The sequence below is a fragment of the Heterodontus francisci genome, chromosome 2 (assembly GCF_036365525.1).
Source record: "Heterodontus francisci isolate sHetFra1 chromosome 2, sHetFra1.hap1, whole genome shotgun sequence".
NCBI classification, from domain to species: Eukaryota; Metazoa; Chordata; class Chondrichthyes; order Heterodontiformes; family Heterodontidae; genus Heterodontus; species Heterodontus francisci.
The window spans coordinates 3995954-4014315 of NC_090372.1; the positions used below are offsets into that span (position 1 = coordinate 3995954).

The 18362-nt window shown below is 42.3% G+C and overlaps 1 protein-coding gene across 3 annotated transcripts in view; it reads right to left on the minus strand.

Moving 5' to 3' along the window:
* LOC137381317 (cadherin-12-like) overlaps positions 1-18362 on the minus strand; it is a 199771-nt gene that overhangs the window by 57624 nt on the left and 123785 nt on the right. For all 3 annotated transcript variants that reach the window (XM_068053715.1, XM_068053706.1, XM_068053724.1), the window contains one exon: positions 16647-16783. In XM_068053715.1, the coding sequence (XP_067909816.1) occupies positions 16647-16783 (137 nt within the window). The remainder of the gene's footprint in view (positions 1-16646; positions 16784-18362) is intronic.

Genomic DNA, 18362 nt, shown 5'->3' on the forward strand with positions numbered 1-18362 from the left:
TCTGAGCATCTCATGATAGAAAAGAAGAAAGACTTACATTTCCATGGCACTTTTTCACGCCCTCCCAAAGCACTTTACAGCCAATGAAGTCTTTTTGAAGCATAGTCATTGCTTTAATGTAGGAAACACAGCAGCCAATTTATGCATAGCAAGCTCCCACACACATCAATATGACTAACAAGCAAGGGAATATACAATGGATGGTAGGACCCTAGGAAGTACAGAGGGTCAGAGGGACCTTGGTGTACTTGTCCATACATCACTGAAGGCAGCAGCACAGGTAGATAAGGTGGTTAGGAAGGCATATGGGATACTTGCCTTTATCAGCCGAGGCATAGAATATAAGAGCAGGGAGGTTATGCTGGAACTGGATAAAACACAAGTTAGGCCACAGCTGGATGTACTGTGTACAGTTCTGGGCACCACACTATTTATTTTTTATTTAGCGATACAGCACTGAAACAGGCCCTTCGGCCCACCGATTCTGTGCCGACCAACAACCACCCATTTATACTAACCCTACAGTAATCCCATATTCCCTACCACCTACCTACACTAGGGGCAATTTACAACAGCCAATTTACCTATCACCTGCAAGTCTTTTACTGTGGGAGGAAACCGGAGCACCCGGTGAAAACCCACACGGTCACAGGGAGAACTTGCAAACTCCGCACAGGCAGTACCCAGAATCGAACCCGGGTCCCTGGAACTGTGAGGCTGCGGTGTTAACCATTGCACCACTGTGCCACCCTATGGGAAGGATGTGATTGCACTGGAGAGGGTGCAGAGGAGATGTTCACCAGGATGTTGCCTGGGCTGGAGCATTTCAGCTATGAAGAGAGACTGGATAGGCTAGGGTTGTTTTCCTTAGAGCGGAGAAGGCTGAGGGGGGACTTGATTGAGGTATACAAAATTGAGGGGCATTGACAGGATAGATAAGAAGAAACTTTTTCCCTTAGCGGAGGGGTCAATAACCAGGGGGCATAGATTTAAGGTAAGGTGCAGGAGGTTTAGAGGGGATTTAAAGAATAATTTTTTCACCCAGAGGGTGGTTGGAATCTGGAACACACTGCCTGAAGGTGTGGTAGAGGCAGGAACCCTCACAACATTTAAGAAGTATTTAGATGAGCACTTGAAACACCATAGCATACAAGGCTACGGTCCAAGTGCTGGAAAATGGGATTAGAATAGATAGGTGCTTGATGGCCGGCACAGACACGATGGGGCAAAGAGCATGTTTCTGTGCTGTATAACTCTATGCCTCTATGATAATGACCAGAAAAATGCTGGTCGAGGGAATAATATTGGCCAGGACACTGCGTAGAACTTCCCTGCTCTTCTTCAACATAGTGGCATGGGATCTTTTACATCCATTTGAGAGAGCAGTCAGGGCTTTGGTTTTATATCACATCCAAAAAGGCAGCTCTCCCTCAGTACTGCAGTGGAGCATCAGCCTAGATTTTGTGCTTAGGTCAGCAGACTAGGACTTGAACTCACAACTTTCTAACTCAGAGACAAGAGTGCTACGCACTGAGCTAGGGCTGACACTAGTGGACAATGGAGCAGTGACCAATATTTTAAATATGAACCACGTTGAATAATCCTTTGAGAAATTTGAGAAAAAAGAAAGAGGCGTCTTTTGGAAAAAGAGACTAAACTCAAAAATGCTGACAGGATGTGGAGATGTGTTTTCATGCTTCAACTCAAATAAACTGCTGGGAGATCCTGCAAACGCACATGCTCAGAATCCATAGATGTGGCTAATAACACACAGTCTGTTGTGGCTCAGTGGGTAGCACTCTTGCCTTTCAGACAGAAGGTCATGTGCTGAAGTCCTGAGGGAGTGCTGCATTGTTGAAGGTGTTGTCTTTCAGACGAGTCATTAAACTAAGGCCCTGTTTGCCCTCTCATGTGGATATAAAAGATCCCGTGGCATGATTTGAAGAAGAGTAGGGGAGTTCTCCCTGGTGTCTTGGACAATGTTCATTCCTTAATCAACATCTAAAAACAGTACCATCTGATCGTTGCTTCATCAGTTGTAAAGTGCTTTGGGACATCCTGAAAGGTTTATAGAAATGCAAGTGTTTCCTTCATCTGTTCTGGGGGAAAAAGGTAAGTTCTAATTATAAACTTAGTGTGAAGTAAGAATTTAATAAAAGGACAAGCTTTCGGATGAGATGTCAAACTGAGGTCCTGTCTGCTCTCTTTGGCGGATGTAAAAGATCTCATGGCACTATATCTAAGAGAGGGGGAATTTTCCTTGATGTCCTGGCTAATATTTATCCTTCAATCACCATCACAAAAGCAGATTATCTAGTTATTTTTACATTGCAGTTTGTAGGATTTTGCCGTGTGCAAATTGACTGCTGCATTTCCTACATTGCAACAGTTACTACTCTTGAAAAGTACCTCATTGGCTGTAAAGTGCTTTGGGACATCCTGTGGTCATGAGAGTTTGCGCTCAATGAAAAACTTTTCCTATATTATGGACAGAATGATTTAGGGCCTATCAAAAGTTTCTGAAACCTCGAGCAAACTCAGTAACACTGTTAAAACCGTGAGCTCAAAAAATTTAAAATACATGCAAAACCAATCTCTGAATAAGCTAGAGAAAAACCTCACTTAGGTTAGATTAAGTTACTGGTGGAATTAGATGAGGTTTCAACACTATCATTAAAATTCTTAACAAAAGAATGGTTCTTGCAAATCATTTATCCAAAATCACAGTTTCCTGTTGGGAACAGCCTGTCAGTTGGGAATTTGAATTACTGATTTCGAGTTGGACCACAATACTCATAGGTCAACAACTTAAAAAGTAAGGAAATAAGACTAAATGACCAATAAAAATAGATCCCTCAATAAGCAATATGTACTGATGGGTAATTTGTGAGTTACAACCCACAGAGCAAGGCACAAAGTTTGTTCGAATTCAAAAATATTGAGACATCCTTGATTATGCAGGAAGTCTAGACCAGGAGGGCTATCATTTATCAACTGAGGTCATAAAGCCACAATTTAAACTCAAAGGGGGAAAAAACAGCCAGGTGAGTGCTACCCCCATCATTTCCTTTGAACAAAATACAGTTTCCAGCTGGACAAGGCAGTTTCCACAAGCGGCACTTGTGCCAGATGAGACCCAAAGGACGAACCTCCACATGTATATAGTCTCAGACAGGGTAAAACTAATCAGGGGAAATATATTATTCGTGTAGCACCGCTTCAAGTGGTAATTACCTGGGGACAGACAGCACTACCGACCACTATCTGCACGACCTGCACTGCTTTCTTCAATGATAGCAATGAGGAATGCCATGCGGGTCATGCAAGTAGCAGCCAGCGGCGCTGTCTGTCCCCAGGGAATCAATGTAGTCTGCATAGCGTTACCTGAAGCAGTGCTACATTTATGAATTTTTCCCTCACAGTCTTGGCAATGTTATAATAAACAATAACAACTAGCATAGATATATATGTACCATCTACAAGATGCACTGCGGCAACGCACCAAGACTCCTTAGACAGCACCTTCCAAACCTGCGACCTCTACCAACTAGAAGGACAAGGGCAGCAAATGCCTGGGAACACCACCACCTGGTTCCCCTCCAAGTCACACACCATCCTGACTTGGAACTATATCGCCGTTCCTTCACTGTCGCTGGGACAAATTCCTGGAACTCCCTTCCTAACAGCACTGTGGGTGTACCTACCTCACAAGGACTGCAGCGGTTCAAGAAGGCAGCTCACCACCACCTTCTCAAGGGCAATTAGGGCTGGGCAATAAATGCTGGCCTAGCCAGTGATGCCCACATCCCATTAATGAATTTTTAAAAAATGCATGTAAAATAGTTAAACACCCCACAGGAGCATAATCACGCAAAATTTGACATCAAACCATATGAGGAAATATTAGAACCAAAAGCTTGACCAAAGAAGTTGCTTTTAATGAGCATATTAAAGGAAGAAAGAGAGAGAGAGGCAGGGAGGTTTAGGGATGGAATTCCAGATCTTAGAGCTAAGCAGCTGAATGCACATCTTTGTACATTTAAAGGATGCAGTAGACCATTTTGGCCCTAGTTTGCTTTGTCACAAACATTTCTGAGCAGATACTGAAGCAGCAATGAGCCAGGAATGGGAATTTTTTTTGGCGTAACTATAGCAGAGAAACAAGCTGCCTTATTGGAGATAATTTATTTTATCCTTCCATGACCACATCAAAGTGCGTCTGATGTTTCTTGTGGCTGCATGTTAGATCTGTATATATTTCTTACACCAGCCAGACTGGTATATGATCTCCTTATCTGAATACAGTCAATTGTTTTAATTGAAATGGGTGGCAGTCAGATTTTTCAAAAAATGCGATCTAACCTTCTGCTGGTGCGGATGATTAGAGTATTTTTGCGAACATAGCCTCAGCACATGCATTCTTCAATAATACTAAAGTGAGGACCCTTTTGATCGATGAGGTTATATGATAATTCCACCTATTTTATCTGCCTCATACTGTAAAGTCCTTTCCAATTCCCCCTGACAATAAGTGATCAAAGCAGCAACATCACTGAGAACCTCAATCACTTGCTTTATGAATGCACAGAAACACCCAATATTGTTGGTTAGCTTGTGTCTATGTTCAGTTACCACCTACAGATTGAGTATTGAGGGCATGAACTACACTTTCAGGCTGGAGCCCAATCCTCCAACAACCAGCTTTGCAGTTAATTGTTGCATTCAAGCAAAGACTGGTTGAGAAGAAGTGAGCCATAAGGTGATCCTGCCTATTAAGCGTGCAAGATCCTTTGTGGGTGATTGTAAGCCTGAAGATGGATGAATTGAAGTGCTTGGAGTTAACCTACATTACTGGATAGACTGTAAGAAATCTTGCTTTCTCTTGAGTGGAGTCAATCATACCCGAGACTTTGGGGAAGACAGGAATGGAAATTGAATTGTTGTCGTCTTTATAGTTGACCCTCCTCTTTTCTATGGACAATGCAGAAGCCAATAACAGTCTTGACTAATACATCTGGCACTTTTTGAAAGCAGGTGGACATAGTTGATTGGCCAGTATGCCAGAAATCTCCTCAGGTAATTGGAATGATCAATTATCAAAGTAGCAAACACATCACACTGCTGTGATATTTGAGAGTCATGGTAGGCACGGCAGTTCTACTCACAAAAGCCATCAAGGCCAATATGCGATCTCTGAACACAGCAATGTGACGACTGCTTCAGAGGTGCTTCACGTGCCTGCACTCGACTGTAGTGAATTCATCCTGTTGTGTGAGATCAGCTTATAATAACATTGGAAATGTTGTTCCCAGGGCACAACCAATAAAGTGTTAAGTGCGTGGAGGAGAGGGATGGGATTTTTGGACACTAATGATATGCAAAGGCAGCTACAGCTGTGGTACTAGAGGAAAAGCAACTTTTAAGGTCCGAAGCTGAGCATTAGTGAGGGCAATTCAGGAAAATAAATTACCATTTTCCTTTAGCACCAGCTACAAGACTACTTTAGGTGCTCCAACCACAGTATGGGGAGGGTGGAGGAAGCCCTAATTGGAAGACGTTTGGGTAGCAAAATGAACCTAGTGCTCTGTTGATGCACAGGCTCCCAGTAAGCCGGCTGCTATGGAATATGTAAGGGGTATCAAGCACTGCATCCAATAGCACAGAAAACTGACATCTGATATGTTCCAACACAATGAGTGACCCTTTTGTACTTCCAACCTCATTAAGTTATCTAAAAACATTTTACACGCTTCATTAATTATCTTTCTGGAGATGCTGCTCTCTTGTTAAATTGAAAATAGAAGTTTCATTTATATGGAGTTGTTTGCAGACACAAAATGGCCCCAAAGCATTTCACAACAAATGAGTTACTTTTTGAAGTGTAATTACTGTTGTTATGTAGGCAAACACAACAGCCAAAAGACAACAATAAGTTCTCATTAAAAACAAATGAGATAAGTAGCCAGTCAATCTATCTAATGGTGTTGGTTAAGGAAAAAAGTACTGGACAAAGCCACAGCAGAACTCACTGCTCTCCTATGAATTTGCCACAGGATCTTTGATATCCATCTCAACTGGGTCTTGGTTTACCATCCTAAAGACCGAACGTTTGACAATATAGAACTCCCTCAGTGCTGCACTGACGTGTCTGGAACCAACTCTGTCAGACATCCAGAGTCTGTGTCAAACAGGCGTTGGAAAGGAATGGATAAGCAAGCACTCTTCGTACAATGGCTCCTACTTGCTTGACTGAAAGTGGTCAGATTTGTATGTTTACTTGCAAATAAATCTCAATTATTACTCTGGAACTTTGTTTGATTGCTCTTGGGGGTGCAATTCAGATAATTAATTTGTTCCCAGGATGTGCATGATGCTGCATTTATTACCCATGCCTAACTGCTCTGAGAAGGTGTTGACGGACTTCCTCCTTGAATTGTTACAGTGGTGATCCCACAATGGTGTTAAGTAAAGAATTCCCAGGTTTTGATCCAGTGGTGATGAAGCAATGGTGATTGTAGTCAAATATGAGATGGCGTGTGGCTTGAGGGGAACTTGGAGGGGATGGTGTTCTCACAATTCCTGCTTTTGTCCTTCTCAGTTGATACAGATTGAGGAGCCAGAAAATGCTCTTGAAGTAACCTTCACATATAGAATAGTTTTACAGTGGTGTTGGCAGAAATACAGATTAATGTTGAACTCCTGTCACTTCTTAATCAGGGACCTTTAGAAGGCCTGGTAAGTCAAGGATTTAATGATATCCTCATTTAATTTTGTCATATTTTAAAGGGAGCTACAAATTAACTTTTATTTGAATGATAAATCATCTTTGGAATTTTCCCTTCATCTTATCACGTGTTCATTGTCCTGTCACTGTTGCAAATCTTTCACTTTGCAGGACCCATTGAAAACATAAAAAGTATTTTCTACTCACTTATGTTTTCAAATGCATTGAGAAGAGTGAGAGATGATTCCACATCATGACAGGGAAGACATAGCTGGTTGTGGTACAGAAAGAGGCCATTTGGCCCAATTTGACAATGCTGGCATGTATGTTCCACACAAGCCGCCTCCCAGCCCTTTTCATCTCACCCCACCAGCATATTCTTCTATTCCTTTCTCCCTCATGTGCTTATCTAGCTAAGTTATGAAATTAAAAGGTACTAATATGATAGCATACCATATATGCCACTTCTCAGAATCATAGAAAATGAACATGTCATTAGATCAATAGTTGAAATGTCAATTACGACAATACAGGGCATAAGGAAACTGCTAATGTGTGAAATATGGCCAGAGACCCAGATGAATATTAGGAGCAAGACCTCAACAGGACCAGACTCAGGCCCGCATCAATGACCTACTCATTATGTTCACTGACTGCAACGATGCAGTCAGACCCAACTTTGCTGCTTTCCTCCCTCATGTTCAAATGATTGTTTTAATCATTCTTTGGCCATAAGGGCTGTCAAATAAGTTGAACCTCGACTCTACATTAGGTGAACAAAAGCAGTCTGGGCTGACTGACCCTCAAACTGTCCCTCGATGGCAGGGGAAATTGGATGATAATGAATTGGCATAATGAAAGTTAAGCGGGTGGGGTTTAAACAGCCTGTTGATTCATTATCACCTGATTTGCCCTTCCACTAAAGACCAATTTCACAATCGTGCTTCTGCACTGGTCCAGACTGCAATAATATTGACAAATGACTCCCCTGTATCATCTTGAATGCTGACCTTACGAGTCAGAATGTTATGAGTTTCAGCCCAGTCCAGGCATTTGTATACATATAAGCTGACACTTTAATGCATTTCTGTGGGATTGCTGTATGGTCGATGGCACTGCTATTCAGATTATATATTCAGCCAAGACTCTGCTTACCCTTTCCACTGCTTTGAGATGGATGTTACAAGTCCAGTGGCAAAATTCAAAGAAATTCTCCTGGTGTTGTACAAACATACCAAAAGGATGGACTGGAAAAGACCAGCTGATTCATCAAGGCTGTCCCACACCCATGACAGCTGGAGCATCATGACGAGACACTTCCTACCCCAATCCTTCCCTAAACCCCACCCCTCAGCAATGTAATCTCCTGGGAGAGGCAAAAGAAAAACAGGACCAATAATGAAAGAAAAAGCTCTGGAAAACTTATCTTTGAGCCCCTCAGGCAATTGAAACCAATCCAGGTGATCAATTTGACTGTGCGCACGTTTACTGTTAATCCACTTACCTTCTACGTGATGCAGTCTCTGCCCCAGTCAAGTACTCTTGCAGCTTCCTCTTGAAGGTATACAGAGTGTCAGCACCCACCACACTAACCGGCAATGTATTTCAGAGGCTCATTACTCTGTTGCTACTGTGGCGTCCTTTAAATGCACGTTCGCTGGTTCTGCTGAGCATTTTTTCCCTCAACCAACCCCAGCAAAACCCTGGTTTCAGCACCCAGTGTGCAGTCTGCAAACTGTCTGCTGTGTTTACAACAACAGCACTCGGTTTTCTATAATGCCTTTAATTTAATGAAACATCTCAGCACGTTTCACAGGATCATTATAAAACAAAATTTGACATTGAGCCACATGAGGAGATATTAGGGCAGATGGGCAAAAGCTTGGTTAAAGAGGCAGCCTTTAAGGAGTGTCTTAAAAGGAGGAAAGAGAGGTAGAGAGTTGGAGAGGTTTAGGGAGCAAATTCCAGAGTTTAGGGCCCAGGCAACTGAAGGCGCTGCCGCCAATGGTGAAGTGATTAAAATCAGAGATGCTCAAGAAGCCAGAATTAGAGGAACGCAGAGATCTCAGAGGTTTGTGGAGCTGGAGGAGATTACAGAGATAAACAGGGGTGAGGCCATGGAAGGATTTAAAAACAGGAATGAGAATTTTAAAATTTAGGCATTGCTTAACCGAGGCCCATTGTAGGTCAGCGAGCACAGGGGTGATGGATGAACAAGATACAAGAAAGGACATGGGCAGCAGAGTTTTGGATTATCTCAAGTTTACAGAGGGCAGACGATGGGAAACTGCCAGGAGCCCATTGAAACAGTCAAGTCTAGAGGTAATAATGGCATGGATGAGGGTTTCAGCAGCAGATGAGCTGAGGCAGGGACAGATCGGGCAATGTTACAGAGGTGGAAATAGGCGGTCTTAGTGATGGCACGGATATGTGGTCAGGTCTTCATCTCAGGATCAAGTATCACACCAAGGTTGCTTTGATCTTCCCAATATTTAATTGTAAGAAATTTCTGCTTAGCCAGATGTCAGACAAACAGTCTGACAATTTAGAGACAACGGAGGGGTCGATAGAGGTGGTGGTGAGGTAGAGCTGGGTGTCGTCAGAATACACAGTTAACTTCTTTAATAATTAATGCATACTTTGGGAGGTGGTTTCAGATGTCCTCAGAAGTGTGATAAGGGACTACATGCTTGCAAGTTATTTATTTTTAAATTCCTTAATCAATTATCAACATGAAAGGATGATTAGACCAGTCTTCCATGAATCAGTTTGTTCTTTTTTTATATCCACATTTCTCTCCTTGTTCCTACCTCCACATCCTCCACATTTAAACACATGGAATATTTTTTGCAATAACTCACAATTGGTTGATTAAAATATATATATAAACTAAGAAGAATTTACATAAATTATTTTATTTTTAATGGAATTAGCAATTTTATTTAATTTAGCTGAGCTATATGTTTCGTTTTATTGCCTCGTGCTCTGATTAAATGGGAATGCTATTCAGTTAGCACAACAAATGCTCTGATTAATGCTTCGAGGATATAATTAATCAAAATTAAGTGACCCAAATGTCTGGCAGAGTCTTGAATTCCAAGATCCTCATTTAAATATCAAAGCAGTAATATATCAATTCTTAAAACAACCTTCTGCAAATCTATTTACAAATGGAACATACAGGCTATGTGCAAGACTCAACCTCAAGCTAATTAACCCTGCAGATACTATCGAGAACTCACATTCATTCAATTTGCAAAGACACGAGAGAGGTTATGAGCTTTTTACAGGTGAAATTGGGCCCCTTTGTGTCTGTTTTCTAGGCAAAAAGTACTGAGACGAAAGGCAACAATTTTGCGTTGCTATGCCTGACACCCAGATATCTGTCCAATGCTATATTGGGGTAGGTGATATGCAGGCATCCTGGCGATTGTCTCAAACAGACTTTAAGCCTCTTGCGTATGTCAATGAGGCACCAATTGCCTCTTTTACGACCCCATTGTGAAATTCGGCAGCACTGACCATGAACTGGGAAAGCATCACTCAGTTTCTTGGGTTCTTCTACAGCCTGAACATTGGTTCTTAAAGGTACTACCAGAGGCTACCAATAGAACAGTGAGTGGGAAAAATTCAATTAAGCCCATTATTGGGTGCGAGGACTGTGATGCGCGATTACCCCAATCCCGGTTGTATTAGGGCAGGCAGCACACAAACTTCATGCTGCCTGCTCATCAGCATGATTGTAGCATGCAGCCCAGTGCAAAATGTGCTGCTGACTGGCTGCACGCTCAGCAAGGGGCCCATGTACGTGCATGGCTAGCACGACTTACAGCCAGCCTGCACCCCTTAAAGGCACAGTGCCCCTCTTAAAGGGGATGCATACTCAGGTCCAGCAGCTGTTTGAACAGTCTTAGGAAGGCTTTGATAGAAGGAGGAGGACTATAAATGGAGCAGCAAGTCAGAAAGAGGACTTCCATGTTTTTGGATGCAGCGCTGGAAGCCTGAGTCTAAGAAATCAAGAAGAGAAGAGAGACTATGTTTCCACAGGAGGTCAGAATCACTTTATGGCAAAGGGAATGGGAGCAGGTGGCCAGGGAGGGGATTTCCCAGAGTTTGGCCACTGCTGCGATGCCAGAAAAAGTTCAATGACCTCACACGGGCGGCCAAGGTCTGGGAATGTATCTTCAAATGACAATTTACACCCACCGCACCACCAGCCTCACATGCTGTTCAATGCACCACACCTCGATCACTCACCCAGCAGCAACCAGGCCTCATGCCGAACATTTAGAGACTCCATCTCATCCCCACACCCTTACCAAAGCTCCAACTCACACCCACCTCCTGCTGCTTCCACATACTTCCAGCTATTCAGCTATAACAGGCACATTGCCCAAACACATTGTAACACACTCACTGACATTCTTCTTTTTCTCTTGCATGACTAGGGCACACCATAACCGCAAGTAGCAGCAGAGAACCGGCGAAGGACAAGCACCCTGAATCTCCTGAGTCCTCTGGAGGAAATGGTGCTCCATATCATGGGACCAACTATGACTGAGACAAATCCTATCTCATCCTCATCCTGCTATCAGGCATGAAGTGCAAGCTGCAGATAACATGACCATGGACCTCTTGATTTCCATTCCATACAGCTTCCCTTACTCCCAACCCTCCCCTCTGTATTTATGCTTTCAGACATCCAAGGACTGCCCTTTGGCCAGTCAGTGCAGCTTCATCAGTGAAGGGGGAGAACAAAAGCAGACCTCTGATGAGGAGGCACCATCACTTAGTCTGACACTCGCTCTCACCAGCTCAGATACTGTCACTGTGTGTACCTTAGACGGTAGCGTAGAGTCAGGATCAGCATGTGATGAGTCACTGGGCATAAGTGAGCTGCAGCAACTCCAGGGGAGAAAGGATTGTGCCTGTACCAGCTCACCAGAGGGTGAGGCTGCAGATGGGTTATGCTGTAGAGAACTCAGAAGAAATTGTGGTAAAGTGTTGGGGAGTGGTGAGATTCAGAGGAGCAAGAATCTGAGTAACTGCTCCAGAAGGATAGTGGATTCCTCCTCCATTCCTCCTCCTCTTCCTCCTCTTCCTGAGGTGGCCTCAGAAGACCTAGTGGCAAGGGCTGAACCCTCATGAGAGTGAGATTCTGGAAGATGCAGCAGACCAGCAAAAACTTGAAGGTAGTATCTGGCGAACACTGGAGAGCTCCAGACAGCTGAACCATTCTTTCAGGATGCTGATCATTTGCACCACAATATTCCTAGTGCCAGCATGGCTCTCATTGTAGGCATGCTGTCCATGCATGGTTGGGTGGCAGAGGGGAATCCTGAGTCAGGTGTGGAGCAGGTAACCATTGTCATCCAGCAGCCACCCTCTGATTCATTGTGATGGATCAAAGATGATGTTATGGCTGACTGGCACAGGATGAATGCGTCGTTACTGCTGTCAGGTTGGTGAACAGTTACTGAGAGGATCTTCTGTGCACCAATTGGATGTTCATGGAGTGGTAGCCCTTGCAGTTGTGGATCATCTCCCTGGTAATAAGTGGGGCCCGCAGAGTCATGAGTGTGCGGTCGATGGCTCTTTGCACCATTGGGAAACCCACTCCCCTCGCAAAACCACATGCCTGCTCCTCCTGCCTCTCCTTGGTAAGGGAGGAAATGATAAAGTTCCCTTTACTTCTGTACAAGGTCTCTGTTACCTTCCTGATACAGCAATGCACGAAGAAATGTGAAAAGTTGGAAACGTCACTGGCACCCTCTTGGAAAGATTCACTGGTGTAGAAATTGAGGGCCATGGTTTTCTTCACAGCTATTGAGAACACCGTCCTCACCCTGCTGTGTGGTTCAGTCACCATTTCTTTGGTGAATCATAGCTGCCTCTGACTCTTGGTTGAGGTGAAGGTAGAAATTAGATTAATTAGATTAGATTATAATTAGATTAGATTAGAGATACAGCCCTGAAACAGGCCCTTCGGCCCACCAAGTCTGTGCCGAACATCAACCACCCATTTATACTAATCCTACACTAATCCCATATTCCTACCAAACATCCCCACCTGTCCCTATATTTCCCTACCACCTACCTATACTAGTGACAATTTATAATGGCCAATTTACCTATCAACCTGCAAGTCTTTTGGCTTGTGGGAGGAAACTCTCTGAAAACCCTAGGTGGATAGGGCCTTCTATTGCAAACTGTCCTGCTCCCTCTGTGCACAGCTTCCCCTCTCTGCGGCCTCTGCTTCATCTCCAAGTAATGCTGCAGCCCAAGAAAAACTGCAACTATAGCACTGATTACTGAAATTAGCCTTTCTCCTGACAGACCTTTCAACACCTTTAACCTCCTTGTGAAAGTCCAATACCACTCCATTCTGAATCCTTAAGTTGTTTCAACTTCTTCAATAACACTCAACATAGTCCTTACACTAACTCTGCAGCAACAAAAGACATTCAAAAACACCTTTCCTGGAAAGCCCATGGTAATGCCTTTAAAAGCATTCATAGCAGGTCCCACATGCAACTCAATGCATGTTCAGCTGGGAATGCTTAAGATAGGGTGTTAGCAGAACTCATGAGGTCTAACGTGCCAGTTTCTGCTCCAAATCAGTGGTAGATGCTGTTTGACATCATGATTTGACAACACTGCATGCTTCTGGTGCTCCTCTGGCATGTTCGCACTCGCACCCTTACAGTCAGGATATGCCGTGTCAGCCACACAGGTCGTGCTGAAAGCAGTCTGGCCAACATTTTTGAAGTTTTGGGATTCCCTAGAGCTGGCACCAGCAATGCTACGGAGCCGAATTTTGTGGCCTACTTTTGTTCTTTTTAAACTTATCTCAGTATGCTGCCAGCCCGCCACCTCTCAGGACCTATCTGAGGGCTACTGCTGGCATCACAATGGTGCACACTGGCAAAGCGTCTCTAGACGCCCGATTGGAATTGGCAGCTTGCCAGAATTGTGGTGATGAGGCCCATGCCCCAATTTAGGATGAGCCTCGGGCTTCAAGATTTTGGTCTGCCTGGTGCAAACACATCACCAATCTTGTGCCAAGAAATGCCTGAAACAATTTCTTCCCCCCCACTCTTGTTTCCCCAATGGGGATCTCTTTCAGAATCTCTTTGAATGCCATCCTTATATTGATACTTTAAATGTTTTCAAATGATGTATGGCAAGCACGGATGCGATGTGTACTGTATCATCAGTCGTCAGCACCAATACCCAACAATTATGTGCCACCCATCCATATTTAGATTATAGAGATCAAAAGGAATTAATTGCCTTCCTTCTTCTAATTTGCACTTTATAAATTTGGATTCTGCATTCACCCACAAAAACACATTAACTGTACTTGATCAAGCAATTTATAACAGTAAAGCTCATGGGGATGTCCTGAGAGATATGTTAAGGGACCATATAAATGCAATTACTTGCTTCTTTCTAGATTACTTGCTGAACTGTGCAATAGGTAGAGCTGCTGATACTTGTCCCTGATTCAACATCTCCTCATGGCTTCACTCTACCCTGTTTGCAAAATATTCTCCAGTTATGTATCCCAGTCCACATCCTCTGTTTCTCCAACTGTGGATTAGTGCTTGTTCCCTCCCACGTCCACTCTTACCAAGTAACGATTCCCCTCTCCCTGAAATTCTCTTACAAAAGCACTTCATCTTACTATATCTGTCAAGTCCAGGACTTGAACACAAAAGTCAAGTCTGACACTCAGGTGCAGTACTGAGGGAAAGCTGCACAACCGGAGGTGCCGTCTTTCAGATGAGATGTTAAACCAAGGCCCCACCTGCCTTCTCAGGTGGATGTAAAAAAATCTCAGCACTATTTTGAAGAAGAGCGGGGGAGTTATCCCCAGTCTCCTGGCTAACATTCATCCCTCAATGAACATCACAAGAACAGATTATCTGGTCACATTGCTGTTTGTGAGAGATTGCTGTGAGCAAATTGGCTGCCGCCTTTTGACAGTGACAACTGTTAGGACCAAGGCGGGAGCAATGCACTGTCAATTCAGTCCCATCACTCCACAGGTCACAGCATATTATTAAAGTTTTCCCACCCAACCAGAAAACAGCTAAATTAAACATTCTAGTAACCCCCAGAATAAAACAGACCAAACCAGGTATCTTTAGACAACAACAAATGACCTATTTATTAAAACTAAATCTTAAACATTATTAAGATAAACCTATGTCTAAAGACCTTATAAATTCTTATTTTAGCCTAACTCCCCCATTCACACACACACTCAAAAATCAACGGTTAACCATTTAAAAAAAAATGTTTTAAAAATTAGCCGTTTCTTAAGAATAAATAAATAACTGGGTTGTTACTCTTTGTGGGTTACATTCCTGATGGGTGAGGTATTCTAATGTGAAAAATAATCAAATGCTACTCAAAGTTTCCACACGGATTTGATGAAACAGTCCTTTAGTAGATAGGCATTAAAAGCACTTCGACTGCAGCAGGCATCAAACAGTTCTTTAAACAAGGAGTAAAGCAATGGGTCTAAAAACCAACAGTCTCTCAGTTGAAACTTTACTGTAACTTCCAGAAAATACAATCAATCAAGAGAAATTTAATTTTGAAGCAAAGATTTCTTGGCTTGTAAGTAAAGAAAAGGAATTTTGCTACCTCCAGCAATATAAATGGTCTCTTCAAAGGATTTATTCCTCCTTAGACAATTAACATGGCCTGTAGCTCATTGTAGAATTTCTGCTGAGAGAAATAGGCAGTTTTTTCCTTCAGTAAGCACGCTTTGCTGGTGTTTCTCAAAACTGGCTTTAGCTGGCTTTTCACACAGTCAAATTGAAACATTATACCATGTGACCTCTCCACTCTCCTGCTGTTGCCTAGATAAAAAGTGCAGCTATGGCACACTGTTCTCAGAAATCTAAAACTTCTCTCTCTGTCTTAAAGGTACACTGGTTTTAACAGACTCTGAAAGGCACACTGTTTCAAACAGAGAAGAAAATAAATACAGTTCCGTGACACTACACTTCAGAAGTACTTCATTGACTATAAAGCATTTTGGGACATCTGGTGGGCGTGAAAAGCGTTATATAAATGCAAGTCTTTCTTCTTTTTCCCCGACTTCATAAGCCTCCAAAAAATCCTCTTCCTTCCAATACACACTAATTATCTGCTGCCTCCCTACCCCTTCACACTCAGTGTCCACCTCATTCCTTTGTAGACTATTCTACAATGTTCTTATATTGGATGTGTTCTACATAGACAAGTTTCTGTTGTATGGCTATATTAATCCATATCTAAATGGGACCCAAGAGCTTGATAAGAGATGTGATTAAGCTACTCAATATTTAACTCATTTAAAATAAACTTACAAAATAAAAACATGGCTTAAATCAGCCAACATGATGCTAAGGCTGTTGATAAAGGAGAACATTTGATTATCATTCAAATAAAAGCATTAATGGGCAGTTGGTGACACTCTTCTTCCTACGAAATGTTCTCCTTTATCAACAGCCTTAGCATCATGTTGGATGACATACAAATACCCAATAATATTCCTCTACATCAAATTAGAAATGTTTTTTAAAATTTATTTCCGAAAACACTGCCCCATTGCATTGGTTCAAGGAAGATTTTACATTTGATGCTATGCAAATGGGTTCAAGCAGTAACTTGAGCTAGAAATTCAATTCTGAAAACTAATGCAATTTTGAGAGCAATTCGTGTCTGATTGCCCAGTGTGGAAACTCTGGTCCATGTTTATTTAACTAAATTTAATTCAATGGAGGCAGTCATCCTTGAAATGTTGTTTTATTCTGAAACTGGAGTCACAGTGTACGATATATACTACTTCCACAGGGCTCGCATTTCCCTTGAATTTGTTGTCAGCTTGTTCACTCACTTGTTTCTGACTGTATGTAGTACTTACTGACTTTCCTTGCTAGAACAGAAATGTTGTACTGGGAAATATCTTCTCTGTCCAGAACCTCATTGGTAGCAACTGTTCCATCAACTTCATCGATGGTGAAGTATCTCTTCTGATCAGTGTTCTCATCAATTGAGTACCTGGTTTGTCAACAAAATAAGAGGTTTGCATAAACATTTTTGTATACATGATGAAGTTAGATATAATTTAGGTAGGCTGTATTAATATAACCTTGTCTCAGGTTAATCCAATGATTTTATTCAAATGAATGGACAGAGGAAAATAGTTCAATTTTCTTATGGCTGTGGATACTCAGTTATTAAGTATATTCAACTCAGATTTATTGATTTTTGGGCACTATGGAAATCAAAGGGATATGGGGATAGGGCAGGACGAGAGCATCCAGAAAGAAGTTCAGCCATGATCTTATTGAATGGTGGTGCAGGCTCGAGGGGCCGAAGACCTACGCCTGCTCCTATTTTTTATGTATGTTCTTCTCTCTGCTACACAAAATAATTACAGAATGCTTAGTTTTATTTTTCACTCTGTACATAAATACTAATGGAAATCAACCAGCAGGGTTAAAGATGAAAAAAGACTCATGAGTAACCACCTAATGGCTTCAGCCCTTGTCATTGAAAAACAACCAGCCTTTAATTTGATGCATTCAATGACAGCAATAGAAACGGCTGCTGCACTAATTTGCCAAGTGCAAATATATCACTATTTACATAAACGCCAATCTAGAAAATAAGTAAAAACTGAGCAACAGCTTCAAAAAAACGCATTACAGCACAAGAATGGTGCTCATTGTAAGCCAATATCATGTGAAAATAAATTTAAAGAATAAACACTTTGGTAAATGAAAGCCTGGCGGAGGAAATAGAAATCTTGAATGGATAAAATTGGTTGTTCATACCTGAAGGGACTGGGAAAAACTTCTCATAGAGTCATAGAGTTATACAGCACAGAAACAGGCCCTTCGGCCCATCGTGTCTGTGCCAGCCATCAAGCACCTATCTATTCTAATCCCATTTTCCAGCACTTGGCCCGTAGCCTTGTATGCTATGGCATTTCAAGTGCACATCTAAATACTTCTTAAATGTTGTGAGGTTTCCTGCCTCTACCACCTCTTCAGGTAGTTCCAGATTCCAACCACCCTCTGGGTGAGAAAACCTTTCCTCAAATCCCCCCTAAACCTCCTGCCTCTTACCTTAAATCTATGCCCCCTGGTTATTGACACCTCCATGAAGGGAAAAAGTTTCTTCCTATCTATCCTATCAATGCCCCTCATAATTTTGTATACCTCAATCAGGTCTCCCCTCAGCCTTCTCTGCTCTAAGGAAAACAAACCTAGCCTTTTCAGTCTCTCTTCATAGCTGAAATGCTCCAGCCCAGGCAACGTCTTGGTGAATCTCCTCTGCACCCTCTCCAGTGCAATCACATCCTTCCGAAAGTGTGGCGACCAGAACAGTACACAGTACTCCAGCTGTGGCCTAATTAGCATTTTATACAGACAATTTAACATTCTTACATTAAAATGATTCATTGTGATTATTTTTAAGAACTTTCACACTTTATAACTGAGGGAATTCTAAAAAAAAAAGTGACATTGAGACCCCTGCAGATATTGACACACTGTCAACAGAGTTAACAAAGACAATTAACAAATATGCAAGTTTCTAAAGGCATTCAATACTCAAGAGTGTTAACCTGTTC